General features: G+C 34.5%; 2 protein-coding genes across 4 annotated transcripts; one reads left to right on the forward strand and one right to left on the reverse strand.

Annotated features, from left to right (window-relative positions):
- Positions 1-855: 855 nt before the first annotated feature.
- Positions 856-2,708, forward strand: LOC133668496 (uncharacterized). Of its 3 annotated transcripts, none has more exons than XM_062088403.1 (5): positions 856-1,019; positions 1,114-1,306; positions 1,464-1,586; positions 1,681-1,842; positions 1,965-2,708. In XM_062088403.1, exons 2-5 carry the CDS (start codon positions 1,164-1,166, stop codon positions 2,500-2,502), a joined length of 966 nt encoding a protein of 321 aa, XP_061944387.1. In that variant the 5' UTR covers positions 856-1,019; positions 1,114-1,163; the 3' UTR covers positions 2,503-2,708. The 3 variants fall into 3 exon arrangements, with proteins under 3 accessions (XP_061944387.1, XP_061944380.1, XP_061944372.1); XM_062088396.1 differs by having other exon boundaries at positions 1,147-1,306; XM_062088388.1 differs by lacking the exon at positions 856-1,019 and having other exon boundaries at positions 1,026-1,306.
- A 162-nt stretch (positions 2,709-2,870) lies between these two features.
- Positions 2,871-8,039, reverse strand: LOC133668492 (U-box domain-containing protein 33-like). The gene is made up of 7 exons (XM_062088377.1): positions 7,463-8,039; positions 7,041-7,159; positions 6,613-6,722; positions 5,832-6,186; positions 4,602-5,153; positions 3,577-4,287; positions 2,871-3,284 (listed from the first exon to the last, which is right to left on the reverse strand). The coding sequence occupies exons 1-7, from the start codon at positions 7,641-7,643 to the stop codon at positions 3,102-3,104; spliced, it is 2,211 nt and encodes a 736-aa protein (XP_061944361.1). The 5' UTR covers positions 7,644-8,039; the 3' UTR covers positions 2,871-3,101.
- Positions 8,040-18,333: the final 10,294 nt, after the last annotated feature.

Raw genomic sequence — 18,333 nt, forward strand, 5'->3', positions numbered from 1 at the left:
TTCGACGTCGATGTGGTTCTTTTCTAACTCTTCTTTTCTCTCTCCTCTCCTGAAAATCAGTATCAGGTCAGCCAAAATTCAAAGTTGTACTCCTATATATTTTTATTTCAATTCTGGTCTTTTTTTTTATTGATCTTTATTTTTTTGAATTGTTTTTTTTTAATTCCATCTCTTTCCATTTATGGTACTTATTCTTTTGATTGTTTTTTTTCAATTTTGTCCCTCAACATTTTATTTCATTTATTTTTTTCTAATTTTGATCTTCATTCTTTTAATTATTTATTTTTAATCATTTTATTAATTTTTTTTAATTTTATCACTCAACATTTTATTTTATTTATTTATTATCAAGTTTTGTCCTTATTATTTTAATTGCTTTTTTATCCTTATCTTATAATATCCTGGGTTGCGGGTTAGTTAGATTAACCAAGATGACTCGGTTTTTTTCAATGTTTTTTATTTATTTATTTAACTTCAATCTTTTTCTTGCTTATTTTTTGAAAAGAAATTTAATCCTGATCTCATGTTGCAGGTGACAAGTTAGTAGAGTGAATTTAGGTTGATTCATGTTTTCTTCTTTAAAGTTTTTTTTAAAATTGAATTTTTTAAAAAAAATTATCCTTTAAGGCTAGATTATTGATCTTGAGCTTTATAATTTTTTTTGCTTTCTATTCTGTAGAGTATTTTGATTTAATATTTCATGTGTTTGTCCAGTTAATCCTAATTATCATGACATGAATATCTTTTTTTTTTTATTAAAAAACTTTAACTTGACCCGCGGTGCATGGCAGAAAAAAAATCTATATTGTATCCAAAACCTAGAGATCTTTTTCACCCTTGTATTTTTGCTTTGAAACCATCGCTGTTAGCAATGCGAGGCCTCATTTTATTCCCTTACTTAAGATGTCATGTTGAATTTTTCCACTCCAAAAATCTAAGTTTTTGTGTCCCGTTTTCTGACTTCTTGATCCTGATAACAAGTGCAAGTCCCCCATTATTTACTTTTTTGGATTGTATTGGTAAGCACAAGTGTTTTTTTCTTTCATCAAGTAATTAATATTATAGGAAGGATAGCCCTGATGTAAAAATAGCTTCCAATTTTCCTCTTCTTAGCTGCTCTGATGTTTCCCCCCTTCAACTCATCAGACCCTCGATTCTGAACCATGTTTATCTTAAGCAAAGGCAATACCAGCAGCAACATGGGTACACCATCATTCCATGAACTTAAGAAGCAAGCTTCTTTCTTCTTCAAGGAAAAGATTAAGAGTGCTAGACTAGCTCTCACTGATGTCACACCGGCAGAACTGTAAGGCTCTTGTTAGTTATTTTATAGATTGAACTTTTAAACAGCTAGTGGTCTAGTAGTGATTTATTTCAACATGGGTTTGATATGACATAGCATGTATGTCTTTTTGATCTGGGTTATATGCGTTTCCTGGTGGTGCTTGAATAATATTTGGAAGGTTGACTGAAGAAGTTACAAGTGGGAATCCATGGGCACCAGACAACCCTACCCTTGGATCCATTTCAAGGGCTGCTTTTGAAGTCGATGATTTTTGGAGAATTGTGGAGATTCTACACAAGAGGTTTTCATTTCTTGTTTCATGATTTATTTTCCCTCTTGTTATCTGTTCCCTGACTTGGATACTTTTGTATGTTTGAACCTTTCGGCCAAGTCAGATTTGAGAGATTTGAGAGAAAGAACTGGAGGTCCTCTTACAATTCCCTTATTGTACTTGAACACTTGTTGACTCATGGACCAGAGAGTGTGGCAGGGGAGTTTCAGATTGACCAAGATGTTATTAGGGAGATGGAAGGCTTTCAGTGTATAGATGAAAAAGGGTCTGTGATTCTATTTATGCTTGTATTCATATTTATCTTCTTCTCATGGACTTGACATGTATATATAAGCTACCAGCATTTTTTTTGTCTTTCTCGTCACTAGTAACAAAAAATATGTGCAGATTCAACTGGGGTCTCGCTGTTCGAAAGAAATCAGAGAGTATCTTGAAGCTGCTTGAAGAAGGACCTCTTCTCAAAGAAGAGAGAGAGCGAGCTAGAAAGGTGACTAGAGAGATTCAGGGATTTGGGAGCTTCTGCCACAGGTTTTCATCAGCGCAAGGCATTCTACAGGAATCATCTAACGAAACATTTGCAAGAAGTAATTCTCAGTTCAACGATTCCTGGGAAAATCAATTCTTATCCCCGAAAGAAGAAATTTTGATCCAAACAGTGAAACACAAGGACACAAATTCCGAGTCTGCCAAGAAAAGGGCGAATCTGGATTCTTGGGAAAGTACCGTCAACGTTAGCCAAATGCCCGAGAAACCTGGAACAAGTCTCAAAGAAAACTTGGTTCCTAAGAAGGAAGAATTACATCGATGGAACGGCACAGGAGAGGGAAATCCCCTTTTGGTTGGCAGGAGAGATGAACCAAGGATTATAGAGGAAAACCACCCCTTTAGTGACGCCGAGAACCAAACCACTGCTTCCCTCCTTTGAGCAAGAGATGAAATCCTGCAAGGATTTTAGGATTTCAATCTAGTAGACATAGCGTCTGCAAATTTCTCTGTGCATTAGTCAGTGGCCAAGGTTTGTTCCTGTTATACGTGTTGCCGGTTGTACAATTCTGTAACCCACGGAAAAAACAGCGAGCATTGAATTTTATTATGCTAATATATTCTGAGATAAGATGTGTTTCTTTAGCACTTTGTGAACGCTTATGAACGGTTTTGCTTTTGATCAAGACTTCGATACTTGTTAGAGATGTATTAATTTTAACAGTCTCCTAGCACAATGGCTAGATATGTTTGCCTCAAAAAGACTAGCATTTCTAGTTAGAAGCTTCAAATTTCTCAGACATCCATACATATCCATCTCGAATGACACATGGTTTTCAGGTTTCATTCACTTGGCTGAAACAATTTTGTACAAATAATCAAACACAGCCGAATTTAACTCGGCCAATGCAGCATCTAAAACACTACCCGCTATCTTTCATGCAGCTATTTCTATCATCTATACACGGTGAAGCAAGGATAGCCTAGAATGCAATCTATACAAACATGATTAACACGCAATATAACTGAATGCATGGGATTCTAATATTTACAAAGCCAGTCTTGAATGGCAAGACGCAATGCATGGTTGGGAGTGAGATGCAAGTGATCTAATCTCAGATTGGTCATTGGAGATGTTTCACGGCCATTTGCCAGCCAGCCACGCAAGGCTTCTCCTTCATACGTGAACCCATCAGCTGCCACCTGAGGGTCGTGCATTATTTCCTGAAAGAAAACCATTTGATATGTTAGACAAATTGAGCAAAATACCCTGCTCTGTGGTAATCAGAATGCTTGCTAAAAACTGCACTTTGGAGGACTGATTTTTCAACTTCAAAATGACAAAGAGCTTGTAAGCGCTGATAAAACCAAGCCACTGCATGTGAATATCTAGAAAATGAAATAATTGCTGGAAAAAGAATATGGGGAAGGGGGAGAAAGGGTGTGTCTCTGTAGTGTAAAACGTGGTGTACAATCATGTTATTCTCAGTTTCATTATAAATGCGTGCCATCTTACCTGAAGAATAGGGCACAAGAAGAAAGATGGCACCGGTCTCTCCTCTGAAACATGCAGATGTTCCAATTCCCTTACCAGTGTAGGTGTTAGGTCTGGTCTACCCCTACTGCTCAATTCACAGAACTGCAAGGCCAAATCCACCAATCGCCTTGCCACAATCATTGGCCATTCAGCTGATGGATCCAAAATTGAGGCTAATTTCCTTGTTCTACGCACCTCACCTACCAATCCAGCAGGAGGCTTGCCAGTGAGTAGCTGTAGAATGATTACTCCAAAGGCATAGATGTCAGACTTCGGTGTCAAGACTCCAATTCTTTGGAACTCTGGATCTGTATATGGAAAGGAACCCTTTGGAATAGTTCTCCAATGAAAACTTGGCTGATAAAGACTATCCTCTGTTACCAACCTGCAAATTCCAAACTCACATATCTTGCAGCTAAGTTCAGAATTTAGCAGGATGTTTTGTGGTTTCAGATCACCATGGACAATCTTTTCAGGTTTGGAAGAGTGCAAGAAGCAAAGGGCACTTGAGATTTCAGCAATAATACGTGTTCGAATCTTCCATGTCAAGGGGGCAATGTTGTTTTTCTGGAAAAGGCGGTCTTGGAGGCTCCCATTGGGCAAGTACTCATACACAAGAGACCATGCTTCTGGACACGCACCAAGCAGAGTCACCAGATGAGGATGCTGTAGTTTGCCAAGAACTTGGACCTGCTTAAATAAATACTAAAGGTTAATTTCAGAGATATTGTGTGAGATAAATGGTGCTGGGAAATTCTAGATTCCAAATCAGATGGTTTAAAATGTGTCTCGTTAAATACTGCATATTGTTTGCCGATCATCCCAAACATCAAAGTATGAAGATCATATTGAATAGTGAATCGTCCAAATAATTGTCAATTACCCACGGACACTCAAGGCATGAGTAAGGCATTGAAAGGATTAGTAGTGATACATCCAAATAACTATATGGGATCTCTCTCTCTGCATAGACAGAAAGAGAGAGAGTTACAAAGAGCTCTAACCTCCTTTTGAAACTCTGATTGCCCTTGCATGTTATTGGGATGCAGCCTCTTTATAGCAACAGTTCTACCCAACATTTCACCCTTGTAAACTTGACCACAACCTCCCTGACCAAGCTTGAAGCTCTCAGAGAAGTTGCAAGTAGCAGTTTGCAAATCAGACAAAGAAAATTCTGCTAATTCAGGCAACTCTTCAGTGATTCCAAGAAAACCATTGCAGTTTGCAGTTCCTGCTTGCCCAGGACTTCTCCACCGCTCAAGCCAATGCACAGCTTCCATTTTCTGCCGTCGGATCCTCTGCTCTTCCTGCCGCAGAGACAAGACGGATGTTTGAATGAGTTTTAATTCTCCAGAAGCTTCCTCACACCTGCGATTTGCTTCCTGTGCACGAATGTCTAGAAGAGCAACATTTCTCATGGTTCTCTCTAGCTTTCTAGCTACTTCATCTTTCTCTTTCAATAGCTTTTCTTGATCCTGTATTGTATTATTGAGTGCATCTTCAGCGTCTTTTCTAAGTTTAACTTCATGTACAAGAGCAGATTCATAGATTTTGACCTGATAAGAAGAGAGTAATTAGATTCTCTCCAATGAAGAACCAATACAGCATGTACCAAAGTTAGCTACAGGGAAATGACTAGGAGTACCTATTTTTTATTGCAATCACATGTTGCTTAAATCTTCAAATAGCTAGCACACTCCCCTAACTTGGAAGTCCAAATAAACATCTCGGAGAAAAAAAAATGTGGGTACTTCAAGATTTTTCAATGATAGGGCGAGAAAATATATTTGGGAAAACTTCCCAGATTCCATGATGTGAATTTGTATAAAATTACAGCAAGTAATTTGAAAAGGAAAGCTATAGAAAAACATTAAAAAAGAACATGAAACATTACTGTCTATTTCTTAAGCAATTTTTCATCTGTTCGCCTGATTAAAAAAAAAATTGAAACTTCACAACAAATAAAAGTGAAAAATGTGTGGAGGGCATCCCAAATTTTCTTTGCTTGTTGACTAATTGACCTTATTTCCTTACAATTGATTCAGACCTCTGGTGTGAGGTGCACAAGAATGATGAAGTTTCTACACAGAAGATTCAGAACATGCTGGGCACAAAGTGAGTTGACCACTAATTTACAGTCTCCTCCAGAGTTTACACTCTGAGGAGTCAGAAAACAGCCACATGATCTACAAACCGAATCTAGAAATGAACCAGGAATGCTGAAGGGTGTTTACCTTGCTGAAAGCTTCCATTGCTTCCAGTTCCAACGTTTTGCACTTCAACAACTCTTCAAATGCTTCATTCCCCAAAGCTTCTGCTTCTAAACTCACTTCTTCAATGTGAGAATATGAGCTTTCTTCCTCCAATTTTGGATCAGAACCTGAAGACACTCTCATTTCAGTGGAAGTGCATCCTGAAGCACAGCTGCTACCTGTTGAACTAAATGAACCCTGGAGAAGATTTGAATTTTCAGAAGCTTCTCTTGTCCATATACATTTCCCTTTGTTGATAAACCATATCTCACAGAACAAGGGTGCATGTTTCGCAGCATAGTTTTCTTTGCAGGAGCTCTTTTTGACCTTCATACAACTGTATCAAACCAATAGGATTCAATATAGAAAGGAACATCTAAAGCTCCCAGTAGAGCATAATGCTCCAGCATGTAAAACAGATAGTAAAAGAAAGTTTGTGCCAAGAAATACAAGACTGCTGATGAAATTTGCTACAGAGGCAAGATGATAAGTAAGGTATTACTCTCCTGTTCTGAAGTAACATTTAAAAAATGAGTGGTCTTTGACAGAGAATGCATATTTGTCTTAAGAGATGATGATGCGTTATAGTTTTACTTTCAAATCTATCGGTGCATGGCTTACAGATTTAACAAACATGAAACTACGCACAAAGACAGTTGTTGCACCGCTAGAATCAACAAAAGTATTTCACGAAAGAAACACTTAATGGAGATCACCGAAATACTGGAATAAGTGATTGTGATAATACTGGTTGTCTGCTTACTTTTCTTTTACAGCCCCCATAACAAGCTTCCTGACACCATGTCTGTTCAACAATTCTACAATTCCCTTATGAACTTGGTCACTTTCAATTGTAACAATAGTTGCTTCAACCTGCACAATGAACATTTTCCCTGAGATGATAAGCAAAGAAAACAAATTTCTGAAATGAAGAATCATTCAACTAGTTACTCTACATGCAGATTCATAAAAGTAATACAGCTAAATCAAGTTGCTATTAAATTAAAAAAAAAATCCTTAAAAAAACTTGACAGCAGGGTCAAAGGCAAAGCTGCATTTCTTAACAGCAGAAGTAGATCAGGAAGAGTAGTGTCCTCGCTTACAGTTCAGTGACATCAAAATCACTTTCCAGGAAAAATTAAAATATCATTCTCCTACATGTACAGAGATCTGATCTGGGAGATAGCACACCTTTGCTCTACGACAAATGATCAAGTAATAATCAAAAAGTTTCTTCGTCCGTTCATTCTCCTCCCTTCTAAATGCGGACACTACTTCAGCATTTGCTTGACTAGCTGGAAGCTTCCCCACTACAATAAAAATCTCAAAGATGTGATTATATACTCCTATATAACTGGAAATCAAAGTACATATCTTAGTCGTAAAGCAAAGTTAAAAAAAATCCTAACAAAAATTAACAGTAAATTAAAGAATGAAGAAAAATCCCATCTTGGATCCAAGAAACTTTCTAAAAATAAACTAACAAGTGAATAAACAACAAGATTTGAAAACAAAACAAGAAATAAATTGAATTCAGCAAGCATTTCAAGATTCGAGTACAGTACAAAGACCAAAAACCAAAAAAGAAAGGAAGCAAGAGAGATAGAGTTTACAGAGAGTAGGTATCAGAGGAGAAGGACGGTGAACGTGAAGTAAACAAATTTGTCTGGTTCCCAAGCTTTCGAAAACCCAGTTGAGCAAGCTCACAGCTTTCTCTATAGAATTCCCTAAAGCCACATAAACTCTTTCGCTGCTACTTTCTTCCGCAATGTCCGGCAACTGAGAGCTCAACATCCCGTTAGGCCCGAAACCGAACCCCACAGAATGGGAATTCGGGTTCGGGTTATGGTGGGGCGGGTGGGCAGGATTTAGGAGCTCTATTTTGCTGGAGAGGCTAGAGAGAGAGAGAGAATTTGGTGTTTCTTCGTGTGAGTCACAGGATTTGGTAAGACAGGGTAAGTCATAAGTGAGATTTTTTCAAGTATCTGTCGGTTTCGCAGAAATGAACGACGGTGGAGACCATTGGAATTTTGTGTTGACTGAATGGAGATGCAAAGCAAAGGGCACGTAAGTCGGAGGAAAGAGACAATGGCAGGATTGACGGAGGTTTTTTTTTTTTTATCTTTGTTTAAGAAAGGATCGTCCGAGGAGAATCCTTATGGAATGAACGGAAGCGAGCGAGCGAGCGATCTCGGAGTAAAAAGTTTTACTTTTTGGTCATTGCCAAAAACATGTGTAGAACTAGAACGATGTATTGTCATATAAGAAATATGATTTAATGCAATTGAATCGTCCATTATATTAGTTTTTCTGGCTGTATAATTATATTGTAATGCAATTAAATTAAAATTAAGGAAAAGTTGCTTAGGAATCAAGTCAAGATATATCTGAACCTAGTAACTTCAGATCAACACTAGTTTATACATGTGCCCCATGTTATGGAAGACCCAAAAATTTTGCATGCCTAAAAACATTCAATCTTTTTAGTTGTTAGTTTGACGACTTCAAAATTATCTTGAATTTAGCATTCCAAACTCAATCTTTAAATGTTCTAGATCTATGAAGTATGATGTATTTATCATTACAAATAAGTAGGTTAGTAGATGCAATTTCATTTCAAAATAATTAAGATGTATCAAATCTCGATAAATATTGAATTTTAACTTGTAAAGTCTAATAGATATGTTTATATACTATATAAACAAAATAAAATTTAAAAAAGTTTAAATGTATCAAGTCTTTTATCTAACTAAAAAACTAAAACTCTTGATGTAATATTAAAATTAGGTTTGAATTTTGCCACAATGTTTTCCTTGTCTAGATTCGAAGAGGGTTGGGTATTGTAACTAGCTAAGATTAAATCAAGAAGATGTTATTTTAAAAACAATTTATATTTTTACTTTCCTATTTCTTTTGATTTTTTTTTCTTCTTTTTAATTTATGTTAGTTTGGCTGCTATTTAATCATTATTGTGTGTTATTTTCATAACAATTTTTATAAATTATTGAATTTTAGATAGATTAAATTGATCTTCTCTACAATTAAAGGTTCAATCTAAGATGTCAAACAAATATTCTTAATGCCGTGTTACATTTATCAAGGCTAAACTAGCCTAGCTTAGATCCATGTACCTTGGACATTAAATACTTTCTATTATCAAGGTTTATCCCAGCTTTTGATTCCTCAGATCAAATACAAACTCGACATCTAGAATCAAAGAACTAACTCGAACCTTGAGTAATGCTTGAGATATGGTGTAGCCTCCCGACCACATAAAGTCCTCTAGTCAGCACCACATAACTCTAGAAGTCCAGAACCTAACTTAACCAATCCTTAAACCCTAGTTTTTTTATTATTATTATTAACATGGATATTTATATTAGTTTGTTGATATTTTAACTAATTCTATAAATTCTAAAATTAACAATTAACAATTAAAAATTACAGAATCGGGCCTAAGACCGAGGGCAACCCTCTTGGATCCTAGTCCTGCTTTTACCTCCTGTGTTGCATACCAAACATAACAAAACCTAGCCTCGTAGGCTCAACATGCATTGAACTTGGCCTAGTTTGACCTAACACTTACGCACCCTAGACATTCTTGAGGCATCGGATCTCATGTTTTTCAATTAACGGATCCGAACCACGGCCGATATCTAGGCACTTTAGACCTATTTGAGATCAATCTTCGAGCCTTCTGAACCTGTCCGACAGACCCATTGTGCTCTAGACCTAACTCAACACCAGTGCTTCGAACATTATCTCGCCAAATAAGCAAGGGGACCAGATGCTCCGGGGGAATGGATAGAGTTTTAACAGTCCAAACATTGCATCCGAGATTATTTGGTGGCTTACGCATAGGGACAAGACCACCAAATGATTTTAAAATAATTACTAGCTAAGTTTTAATCATGTCATAGTTCACTTTACATTTGTCCTTATCATTCTTGTTCTAATGGCTTATCCAAAATTAAAGCCCTGGTCTTTATCAGGGAGTTTTAGTGTCTTAAAACAACGAATATGGAGCAAGCTAGGTGCCACCGTTAAAGCCCTGGTCTTTATCAGAGAGTTTTAGTGTCTTAAAACAACGAATATGGAGCAACAACGAATATGGAGCAAGCTAGGTGCCACCGTTAAAGCCCTGGTCTTTATTAGAGAGTTTTAGTGTCTTAAAACAACGAATATGGAGCAAGCTAGGTGCCACCGCGCTGCCTCCCCCGTATTGTCAACTCATTTCCAGCTCTAATACTCGTCAAAAACCACATATTATGATTGGAAAGTGATCGAACCACCAGCTTAAAAACAGGGATGTCTTAAAATCGCCTAGATACCAGTCAACCACCCTGTCTAATGGCTAGCTTCTAGAAAGCATGGTATTCTATATATTGCAAATAATATATAAATTTAATCTAGTTGAATATAGCCTTGCTCTTTCCATAAACAACACCATTTATCTTCTAAGTTATATTTTTGTTTACTTGCTAATGATGCATGCATAGCCTGCTAATTTCGAGTTAAGATTAATAAGTGATTCTTAATCTTTCAATGTTATTCTTCCAAAACTAAACCAGATATAAATAAATGAAATAAGTTTTTTATTTTTTTTCCAAAATATAGCAGAGTAGACAGAGGCTATTAGAGTTGTTGATTGGTCAACAAAATTCGATTTTTGTTTGGAGATAGAGGTGGCGTTTTACTTTGCTTTGTCTTTCTTTGACGTGGAATTGACATCATTTCGTCGTTGGGGCTTTATCCCCTCCTTATAACCCAAATAATAATAATAATAAAAGTTTAAAACGAAGCAGGCCTGCGAGGTTTGCCTGCTATGCTAGGCCTATGGGTCTGGGCTGAGCTAGATATGCTGGGTGCAACAACCACTGACCAGACCAATATGAATATATTTATACTAAAGAGACTGAAATCCAAGTGTGTGTAAAAAGAAAAGAAAAAAGTCACTCCAAATTTATTTTAATTTTTTGACTAATGATCCCCTGTTTCCCCTTCTCTTTATTTATTTTAGTTTCTTGGTTTTGAGATAGGAATTGATTGTTATGATTTCCTGCGAATCATCTAAGCATGAGTCGTGGAAGGTTCTTATATACTACTCGGTATTTTTCATTTGGTTTTCAGGAATCTACACCAAAAGAAAACAAAAATTGAATTAACGATTGATTTATGTTGGTATGATTATTTTTCTTGTATTTTAAAAGTATTTTTAAAAAAATTAATTTTTTTATTTTTTTTACTTCAATGTTTTTTGTATTTTCAGATTATTTTGATGTGTTATGTTAAAAATAATTCTTAAAAAATTAAACAAATATTATTTTAATATATTTTCGAGCAAAAAGTAATCATACCACACTCTCGAACATCTAATTAAAAATACAGAATTGTGATTAAAATATGCATATAGGTCGAAATGTTTCATATTTGTACTCATGCAGACACAAATTGTCTACGTCGACACAAGAATTATCAATTAAAATCGATTCTGTTTGCAAAACTAAAAACCGTTCAAAAATTTCTCGACTTCATATATATGTCGTCGTCTATGGGTCATCCATGTACACAATATGGAATAATATGATTAGAAGAGATCGATCCAAATCCTTACTTGATCAAGTAGGCAAGTACTCCTATAGAGTTCCTCTCCAGATAAAAAGAATATATAAACGTTTTCCTCTTGGGTTCTTGTGGTCAAACAAAGGGGCCGGCCGGCCGGCCATGAGCATTTTAGCTCGTACGATCATTCATTCTAGGTGGAAACCAACATAAAATGACCATGACACGCCGGCCCCTTGCTTGACCAAACCGATATATATATTTTATTTGTTTCAAGTACTGCAAGAGGATCTTTCGTTACCAAGAGTATGTTTAATTTTGGGTTTTAAAAAAAATTATTTTTTATTTTAATTTAATTTTTTTATATTTTGCTAATATTAAAAATAAATTTTAAAAAATAAAACAATATTATTTCAATTCATTTTCCATTACAAACCAAAAATACTTTAAAAATCAAATAATATTACAGACTCCACGGAAAATCTGAATAAAAAAACTCCCGGGTAACGTGTTGAGGTGATTCTTTAGTCCAATCGTCAATACAAACATAGTATGTCCATTCCTAGCTAGTAGCTAGTTTTGCTTTGCGTGTAGCCAACATGCGACCAGATTTCACTTTCTACCTAGAGACACAGGAATATGCATATTTCTACATGAATCAGCTGCGTCTATCAGCATCCTCCACAAGATTATTTTCTACCTAGCTAGAGACATAGGTGTCAATTGGGGAATTATATATATGGTTTATTCGATCAGATTAATTAGTGAACTGTCAAGCTTACTGTAATTAAGTGAGACTAATTAAACCCTTTTTTGTGCAGTTATATTATCACTCACGTAGCCATGATCAAAAAACACTGCTGGTGTGCATCACAATAACCCAATATAATAATCATCCGTGAACGACTGGTGAAATACTCGAACTGCAACCCTACTAGTCGATCGGTTTAGAGAGCAGAAAATGGCGGGAAAATAGAGGGAAATGATGCGAAGATACCCGGAAAGGAGGAACACCAAGGATAGAAAATGAAAATGGGAAGGGATGATTGTTGGAGATGGGACATGATGATCGTTGATGGGAAGCAAAATCATTAAGCATGAGCCTGAGATGCAATTATGTGCCATGAGAGTGTGTGTTCGCTTTTCGTTTTAAGTGTCTTGCCCCACGTTATCATAACCATTTTCACTCCTAATCACAACATTATTTAATTAGCATGCAAGCAGTGGTGAAACCAAGGCAGCTAGGCTAGGCTTCGAGGAGGTTTCGTCACTGTAGCCCTGTATTTTCGTGTGTTTTCATTCTTTCTCCTTCATCTTTGCTGCTATTTGATCTCCAAGCTATCATGTTATACTCTAATTAATTTCCTAGCCACCCCTGACTCGTGAAGTCTTTAATTATTTATTGGAAGTTTTAATAAACGAAGTCCTTAGGACCATAGATGCAATACCAGTTATTCTTCTATAATAATAATAATACATTGTGTTATAAAAAATAGCCGTTGTGTAAAGGTATGAAAGTCTCAACTCTAATGGAAGATGCTATTTTCAAGAGCTAAATTGATAAAATAGTTTTTTATAGTATAAATTAATATAGTTTTTTTATTTATGTGCATTACAATGGTAAAATGTCATTTAGAAGAGGCAATTATATTTTAATATATTTTATATTAAACTAATTTTAATATAATTATATGGCTAATATAATTATTTTTTATATAATATAATCATGATATTAATTATACAATTAAGATGAATAATTTATAAAATTAATGGAGTAATATGAGAGTTAAAAGATATAATTTTAGATTTAAATTTTAAAATTTTAAAATCAAAATGTGTTTATATGAATATTTTCAATTCCCAATTTCACATGATATTGTTAAAATTTTCAGGCTTTGAGGTTTGCAGGCTTCTTTTCTTCTTCTTGTTAAGTTTTTAAAGAGGAATTCTTGTGGTGAGTCATGAGTATATTAGGTGGATTGATTTGGATTCCACAAGAAACTTTTGAAGTTAAACGATTAGGGGTGAAATCCAAATCACGTAAAGATTTGGGGCAGAAAGAGAAAACAAAAGGCGGGCATGAGGGAGCCGCGTGAAATTAAGCAGACCTTTTTTCACGTCTATGATGCGATGAAATCCATGCAATCCAATTGGCCCCCCACTTTCCGCTGGAGAGAGAGAGAGAGAGAGAGAATTCAAGGGACCATATCGTCAGTTTATCATTTGAAGGCCTACGAGACTCACTTGTATGTTTCACATCGCGGTTTAACTATATTTTTAAATGTTTTTGAATTTGTTTTTGTTTTTTATTATTCCAGTGGATTAATATTAAAAATAAATTTTATAAAATAAAATAATATTTTAAAAAATAATTTTTACTGGAACAATCACAATCATGCTCTCATCCGTCTTTTTATGATCTTAGATTTCATTTTTTTTTATAAAAAGAACATTTAAAATTACAATAAACTTACCAAATCTTGTTATCTGTAACGGCATGAAGGAATCCTAGGAGCTTATTTGGAATCAATTTTATGTCATGATTGATTTTAAATGTTCAGATAGATTGAATTGAGTTGGTTTGACTTGTTAATTATTTCTTTTATTTAATATACATTTTAAAGTTATAGAATTTATTTGACTTGAGTCGGTGAAAGTATATCATTTATCCAATTTACCCTCTCTCTTTTTTTTTTTAAAAAAAAAGAAAAGTTATTTCAAATATACATGTAAGAAAGAGGGGTACAGAAAGTGTTGGTGGGATTAATTTTGAATGCCAATTCCAAAGCAAGTCACTTATCTTTCAGCGTGATTCGTAAATAAATCTATAAAAAAATAATCAAAGGGACTTTGGCCCAAGTAACTCCGCTCCACATTTAATATAATTAAAATATATATAAAACTATAAAAGATAAAACTATTGAATTTGACAAAATTTAAGTAATTTGACATTAAAATAATTGCAAATCAAACTTCATTGTTGGTTTTTTTATTTAGTGTTTTATTTTTAAATAATATAGAGGTGAACTTCACCTCTATTAATTTATTTTTTTATTTAATATCTCGATATTTTCTAAAGACAAACTTTACTAGTGTAAGAAATATTAATGTTTGTGTAAGAAATATTTATCCCTCATTAATACATATGTCAATGATATTTTTTCTTGTTAAAATTATCATGGGAAAATTATACTTTAGCTCCTTTTCTCTATAAAGAGACAAGACTCATAGGCTACAAATATACCATGAATCATTCAAACACCAGGATCTCAATCTTTATTCTCTATTGCATGTTAATTTTTAGAGTCTCTCTCTAAAATATTATAGTTTTTTCTCTAAAAAAAAAACTTATTTAAACATTAAAAAGTTCTCAAAATCACTAAAGGAATCCTTTTGTAGGTACCAACCCCTAGCCACCTTGATTAGAAAGAATGGATCAAATTGTTAGAATTAAGAGATGAACTAATTATCCAAGACATAAGTTTTCCCTCAAAACTACTTGGGTTTTTTTTTTAGATATTATCAATTGACATTGTCTGTGAAAATTAATAAAAAAAAGTCTTTAGTTTCTTTCTAATTACATTTCTAAGTTATTTTATAGCCCATAACCATGACACATTTAAGCTAGAATGCTTGATGGATTTACATGTTACTGCGAGCACTTCTGCCCATTCGGACTTCCAACAGCTCATCAACTAAGTGCAACCCCTCACATAGACTGTGTTAGCTGTTGAAGCAAAAATAAGTTTTGTCATCTCAACAAGTCTTGGCACCCGCGATAGCCCCACCCTTAAGATGGATTGACCAGGGGTCTCTCTAATGCAATAGCATCACTCTCCAAAAGAATAAGTCATAAGGCTTCCTAGAGCTCAACAAATCACATTAGGATGTATTATCCTTAATAGGAAATAAGTTTATTTTTAAATTATAATAATTGTTTTTTTAACATACATTTCCTATCTACAAATCTTCAGTGGTGGTTTTAAGAACTCTTGCGCGATTTCCTTGAAAAAGGTTCTTTCTAATATGATTGCACAATTTCATTTGAAGGGATTATCTCTAGTACAATTCCACATTCTTTTTGGAAGGTGTTCTCCTTAGTATGATAGCTTCACCCTTCATAATAGTTTGAGATGACCAATCTCAATAAAGCAACAAGACCTCCATCCTATAGCCAAATATATACCATCAAGGCTAATTGGAACCTAAAGAACTAACATACATCTTCAGATAGGTTTCTAGACCTTATGTTATCTCTAGAGATGATCTCGAATATTCCATTCTCAGGCATGACATTTCTCTAGTAGGGGGGTCTCATGGCCCATGTTATTGCTAGTGAGATCACAGGGTAAAAAAATACAATAACTCTTAAATGAAGGGCTCTTATGCCCTATAACAATGCTAGAAATGCCATATACTTCTCTCATTCTAATGCAACCACTCTCTGGTGGAGGGCTCTCGAGCCCCCATACCATTACTAGGTAGGCCATATGCCTTTCACTCTTTAGTAAGATCTTTCTCCAATGGCAAGCTTTTAAGCCTCACTCCTTCACTAAAAAGGCCATATGCCTTCTACTATAGTGTGATCTCTTTTTAGTATGGGCTTCCAAGCCCTGCACCATCAACTAGAAGGCCACGAGCCTCCCTCTACAACCATTAAAGTTTTTATAAGTATGGACGTTAACAAAGATTCCTCTCAGCCTCTTAAAATATTTTCTAAGTATAAAGCTCACCCTCCTAGCGTTCTCTTTAACCTTTTAGAAATTGTTCTAAGTATAGGTGTACACATGAGTCTATCCTCTCCGCCTCTTAAAATTCTTTCTAAGTATACTTGTCGGTATAGGTTTCCCCCAGCCTTTTAGAAATTTTTCTAAGTATAGTAGTGGATATGAGTTCGTCTTCACTGCTTCTTAGAAATTTTTCTAAATATGAGCGTCGATATGGGTTCGCCTCAGTCTCTTAATTTTTTTTTAAGTATAAGGCTCATCCTCATTGGTTCCCTTCAGCTTCTTAGAATTTTTTCTAAGCATAAGGCTAACTCTTATTGGGTTCCCCTTGGCATCTTAGAAAATTTTCTAAAGTATAAAGGCTCATCCTTCTCAGGTTTCCTCCAGCTTTTTAGAAAATTTTCTAAATATAGACTAACCTTCCTTGAGTCTCATTTCACCTCTTGGAAATTTTTTTAAATATGGGAGTTGACATGGATTCATCCCTTTCACCCTTTAAAAAGTTTTTTAAGTACAGGATCATTTTCCATGAGTTTTTTCACATGTTATAATTTTTTTTCAATATAGGTTCCTCCATGGTTTCCCTTTACATGCTTATAAATTCTTCTTCAACCATAGTATATGCCCCTACACACGAGCTCTTTGTTATATTAGCCCGGGTTTCCATCTCTCTTCTCATGTGGAGAAGATTCAACAAACTTGTTGTTCTGGGTAATTTTACAAAGTATTTGCGTATAAAATATCACAAAGACTTGGAGGGATACTACTAAACTCAAATTTAATGGGCATAAAAAAAACTCTAAAAACCAAAAAAATCTACGGTCTCAGACAACATGTCCGGGCTCAACTCCAATGGGCTCAACTTAAGAGAAAAGCCCAATACTAAGTTTGTCTCACTACAATTTTAGGTGTATAAAATTTTTTTAAGGGTCTACCATATTTTCATCGACATTAATCTTGTGCAAGAGATATTGTATACAAGTCTTTTAAGAGCCCTCCATATTTCCATCAACTTTAATTTTTTTTTTATTTAAGAGAGGTTTTCAATCTTCATTCTTTATTGCATATTAATTTTTAGAGTCTATCTCTAAAATATCATAGTTTTTTCTCTAAAAAAGATACTTACTCAAGCATTGGAGAGTCTTTAAATTCACCAAAGGGAACCTTTTATAGGTATCAGCACTTGACCATTTTGGTTGAGGAGAATGAATCAGATTGTTAAAATTAAAAGATTAATTAATTATCCAAAACATAAGCCTTGCCCTCAAAATACTTGGATTTTTTTAAACATTATCAATAAATAATTAGTCAAAGGCAGTTTGGCCTAAGTAAATCCACTCTCACATTTAATGTAATTAAATTTTTTTGATATGAATATGAAAAATAAAAGATAAAACTATCGAATCTGACAAAATCTAAGTAATTTGACATTAAAATAATTGCATATCAAAATTCACTGTTAATTTTTTTTATTTAGCATTATATTTTTAAATAATTTCTTATCATACTTCATCCGTGTTAATTTAATTCGTTATTTTCTAACGATATTGTTCCTTTGGTTAAATGCCTTGTAATTTTTCAACAGAACACATGCCTCGGACATAAAATTTACTTGGAATTGAAAACTTATTTTTGGACAGAATATTTTGCGGAAGAAAAAGGCCTCTTATTTAATGTGTCTTTGATTTATTTTTTGTCTCAATATTGTACAGATATCAAATTTAAAAGGCAATCAAGAGTTTTTATCATGTGAACACGACATTAATGTTGTCCAAGAATTTTCTTCACAGGTGGCTTTGTTGCTTCACCAAAAGATCAGCTGCAGCATGCTTAACTCGGACCCCATCAACCACCGGACAATTTGTCGTTTCGCACCCAATTTAAGAGACAATATAAGCACCCAGAATTCTCGCTTAGCTGGTGATATTAAAAAGAAAAGAAAAAAGGCTTTATTAAAAAAAAGCAATAACTAGTTTTCTTTTAGTTTTTTTTTTAAATAGTTTTTCACATGAGGTGAAAATACGGATGAAATAAAGTGAATATAAATATTTGATGAAACTTCCATACTAGTGTAACACCTATTTTTATAATTATAATTATTAAACTCCTTTCAATTTAATAGATTAATTCAAAAAATTTAAGATTAAAAACTTGATCTAAGTTAGGTTTTTAATTAAACTAGATGATGTTTGATC

This window comes from Populus nigra, chromosome 1 (assembly GCF_951802175.1).
Source record: "Populus nigra chromosome 1, ddPopNigr1.1, whole genome shotgun sequence".
In the NCBI taxonomy this organism is placed as follows: domain Eukaryota; kingdom Viridiplantae; phylum Streptophyta; class Magnoliopsida; order Malpighiales; family Salicaceae; genus Populus; species Populus nigra.

Coding starts and splice junctions, on each gene's coding strand:
- LOC133668496 (XM_062088403.1), top strand. CDS start 1,164: ATGTTTATCTTAAGCAAAGGCAATACCAGCAGCAACATGGGTACACCA. Junction 1,587..1,680: donor GTGGAGATTCTACACAAGAG/GTTTTCATTTCT, acceptor CGGCCAAGTCAG/ATTTGAGAGATTTGAGAGAA. Junction 1,843..1,964: donor CAGTGTATAGATGAAAAAGG/GTCTGTGATTCT, acceptor AAATATGTGCAG/ATTCAACTGGGGTCTCGCTG.
- LOC133668492 (XM_062088377.1), bottom strand. CDS start 7,643: ATGTTGAGCTCTCAGTTGCCGGACATTGCGGAAGAAAGTAGCAGCGAA. Junction 6,723..7,040: donor TCATTTGTCGTAGAGCAAAG/GTGTGCTATCTC, acceptor TTCATTGTGCAG/GTTGAAGCAACTATTGTTAC. Junction 6,187..6,612: donor ATGGGGGCTGTAAAAGAAAA/GTAAGCAGACAA, acceptor GGTTTGATACAG/TTGTATGAAGGTCAAAAAGA.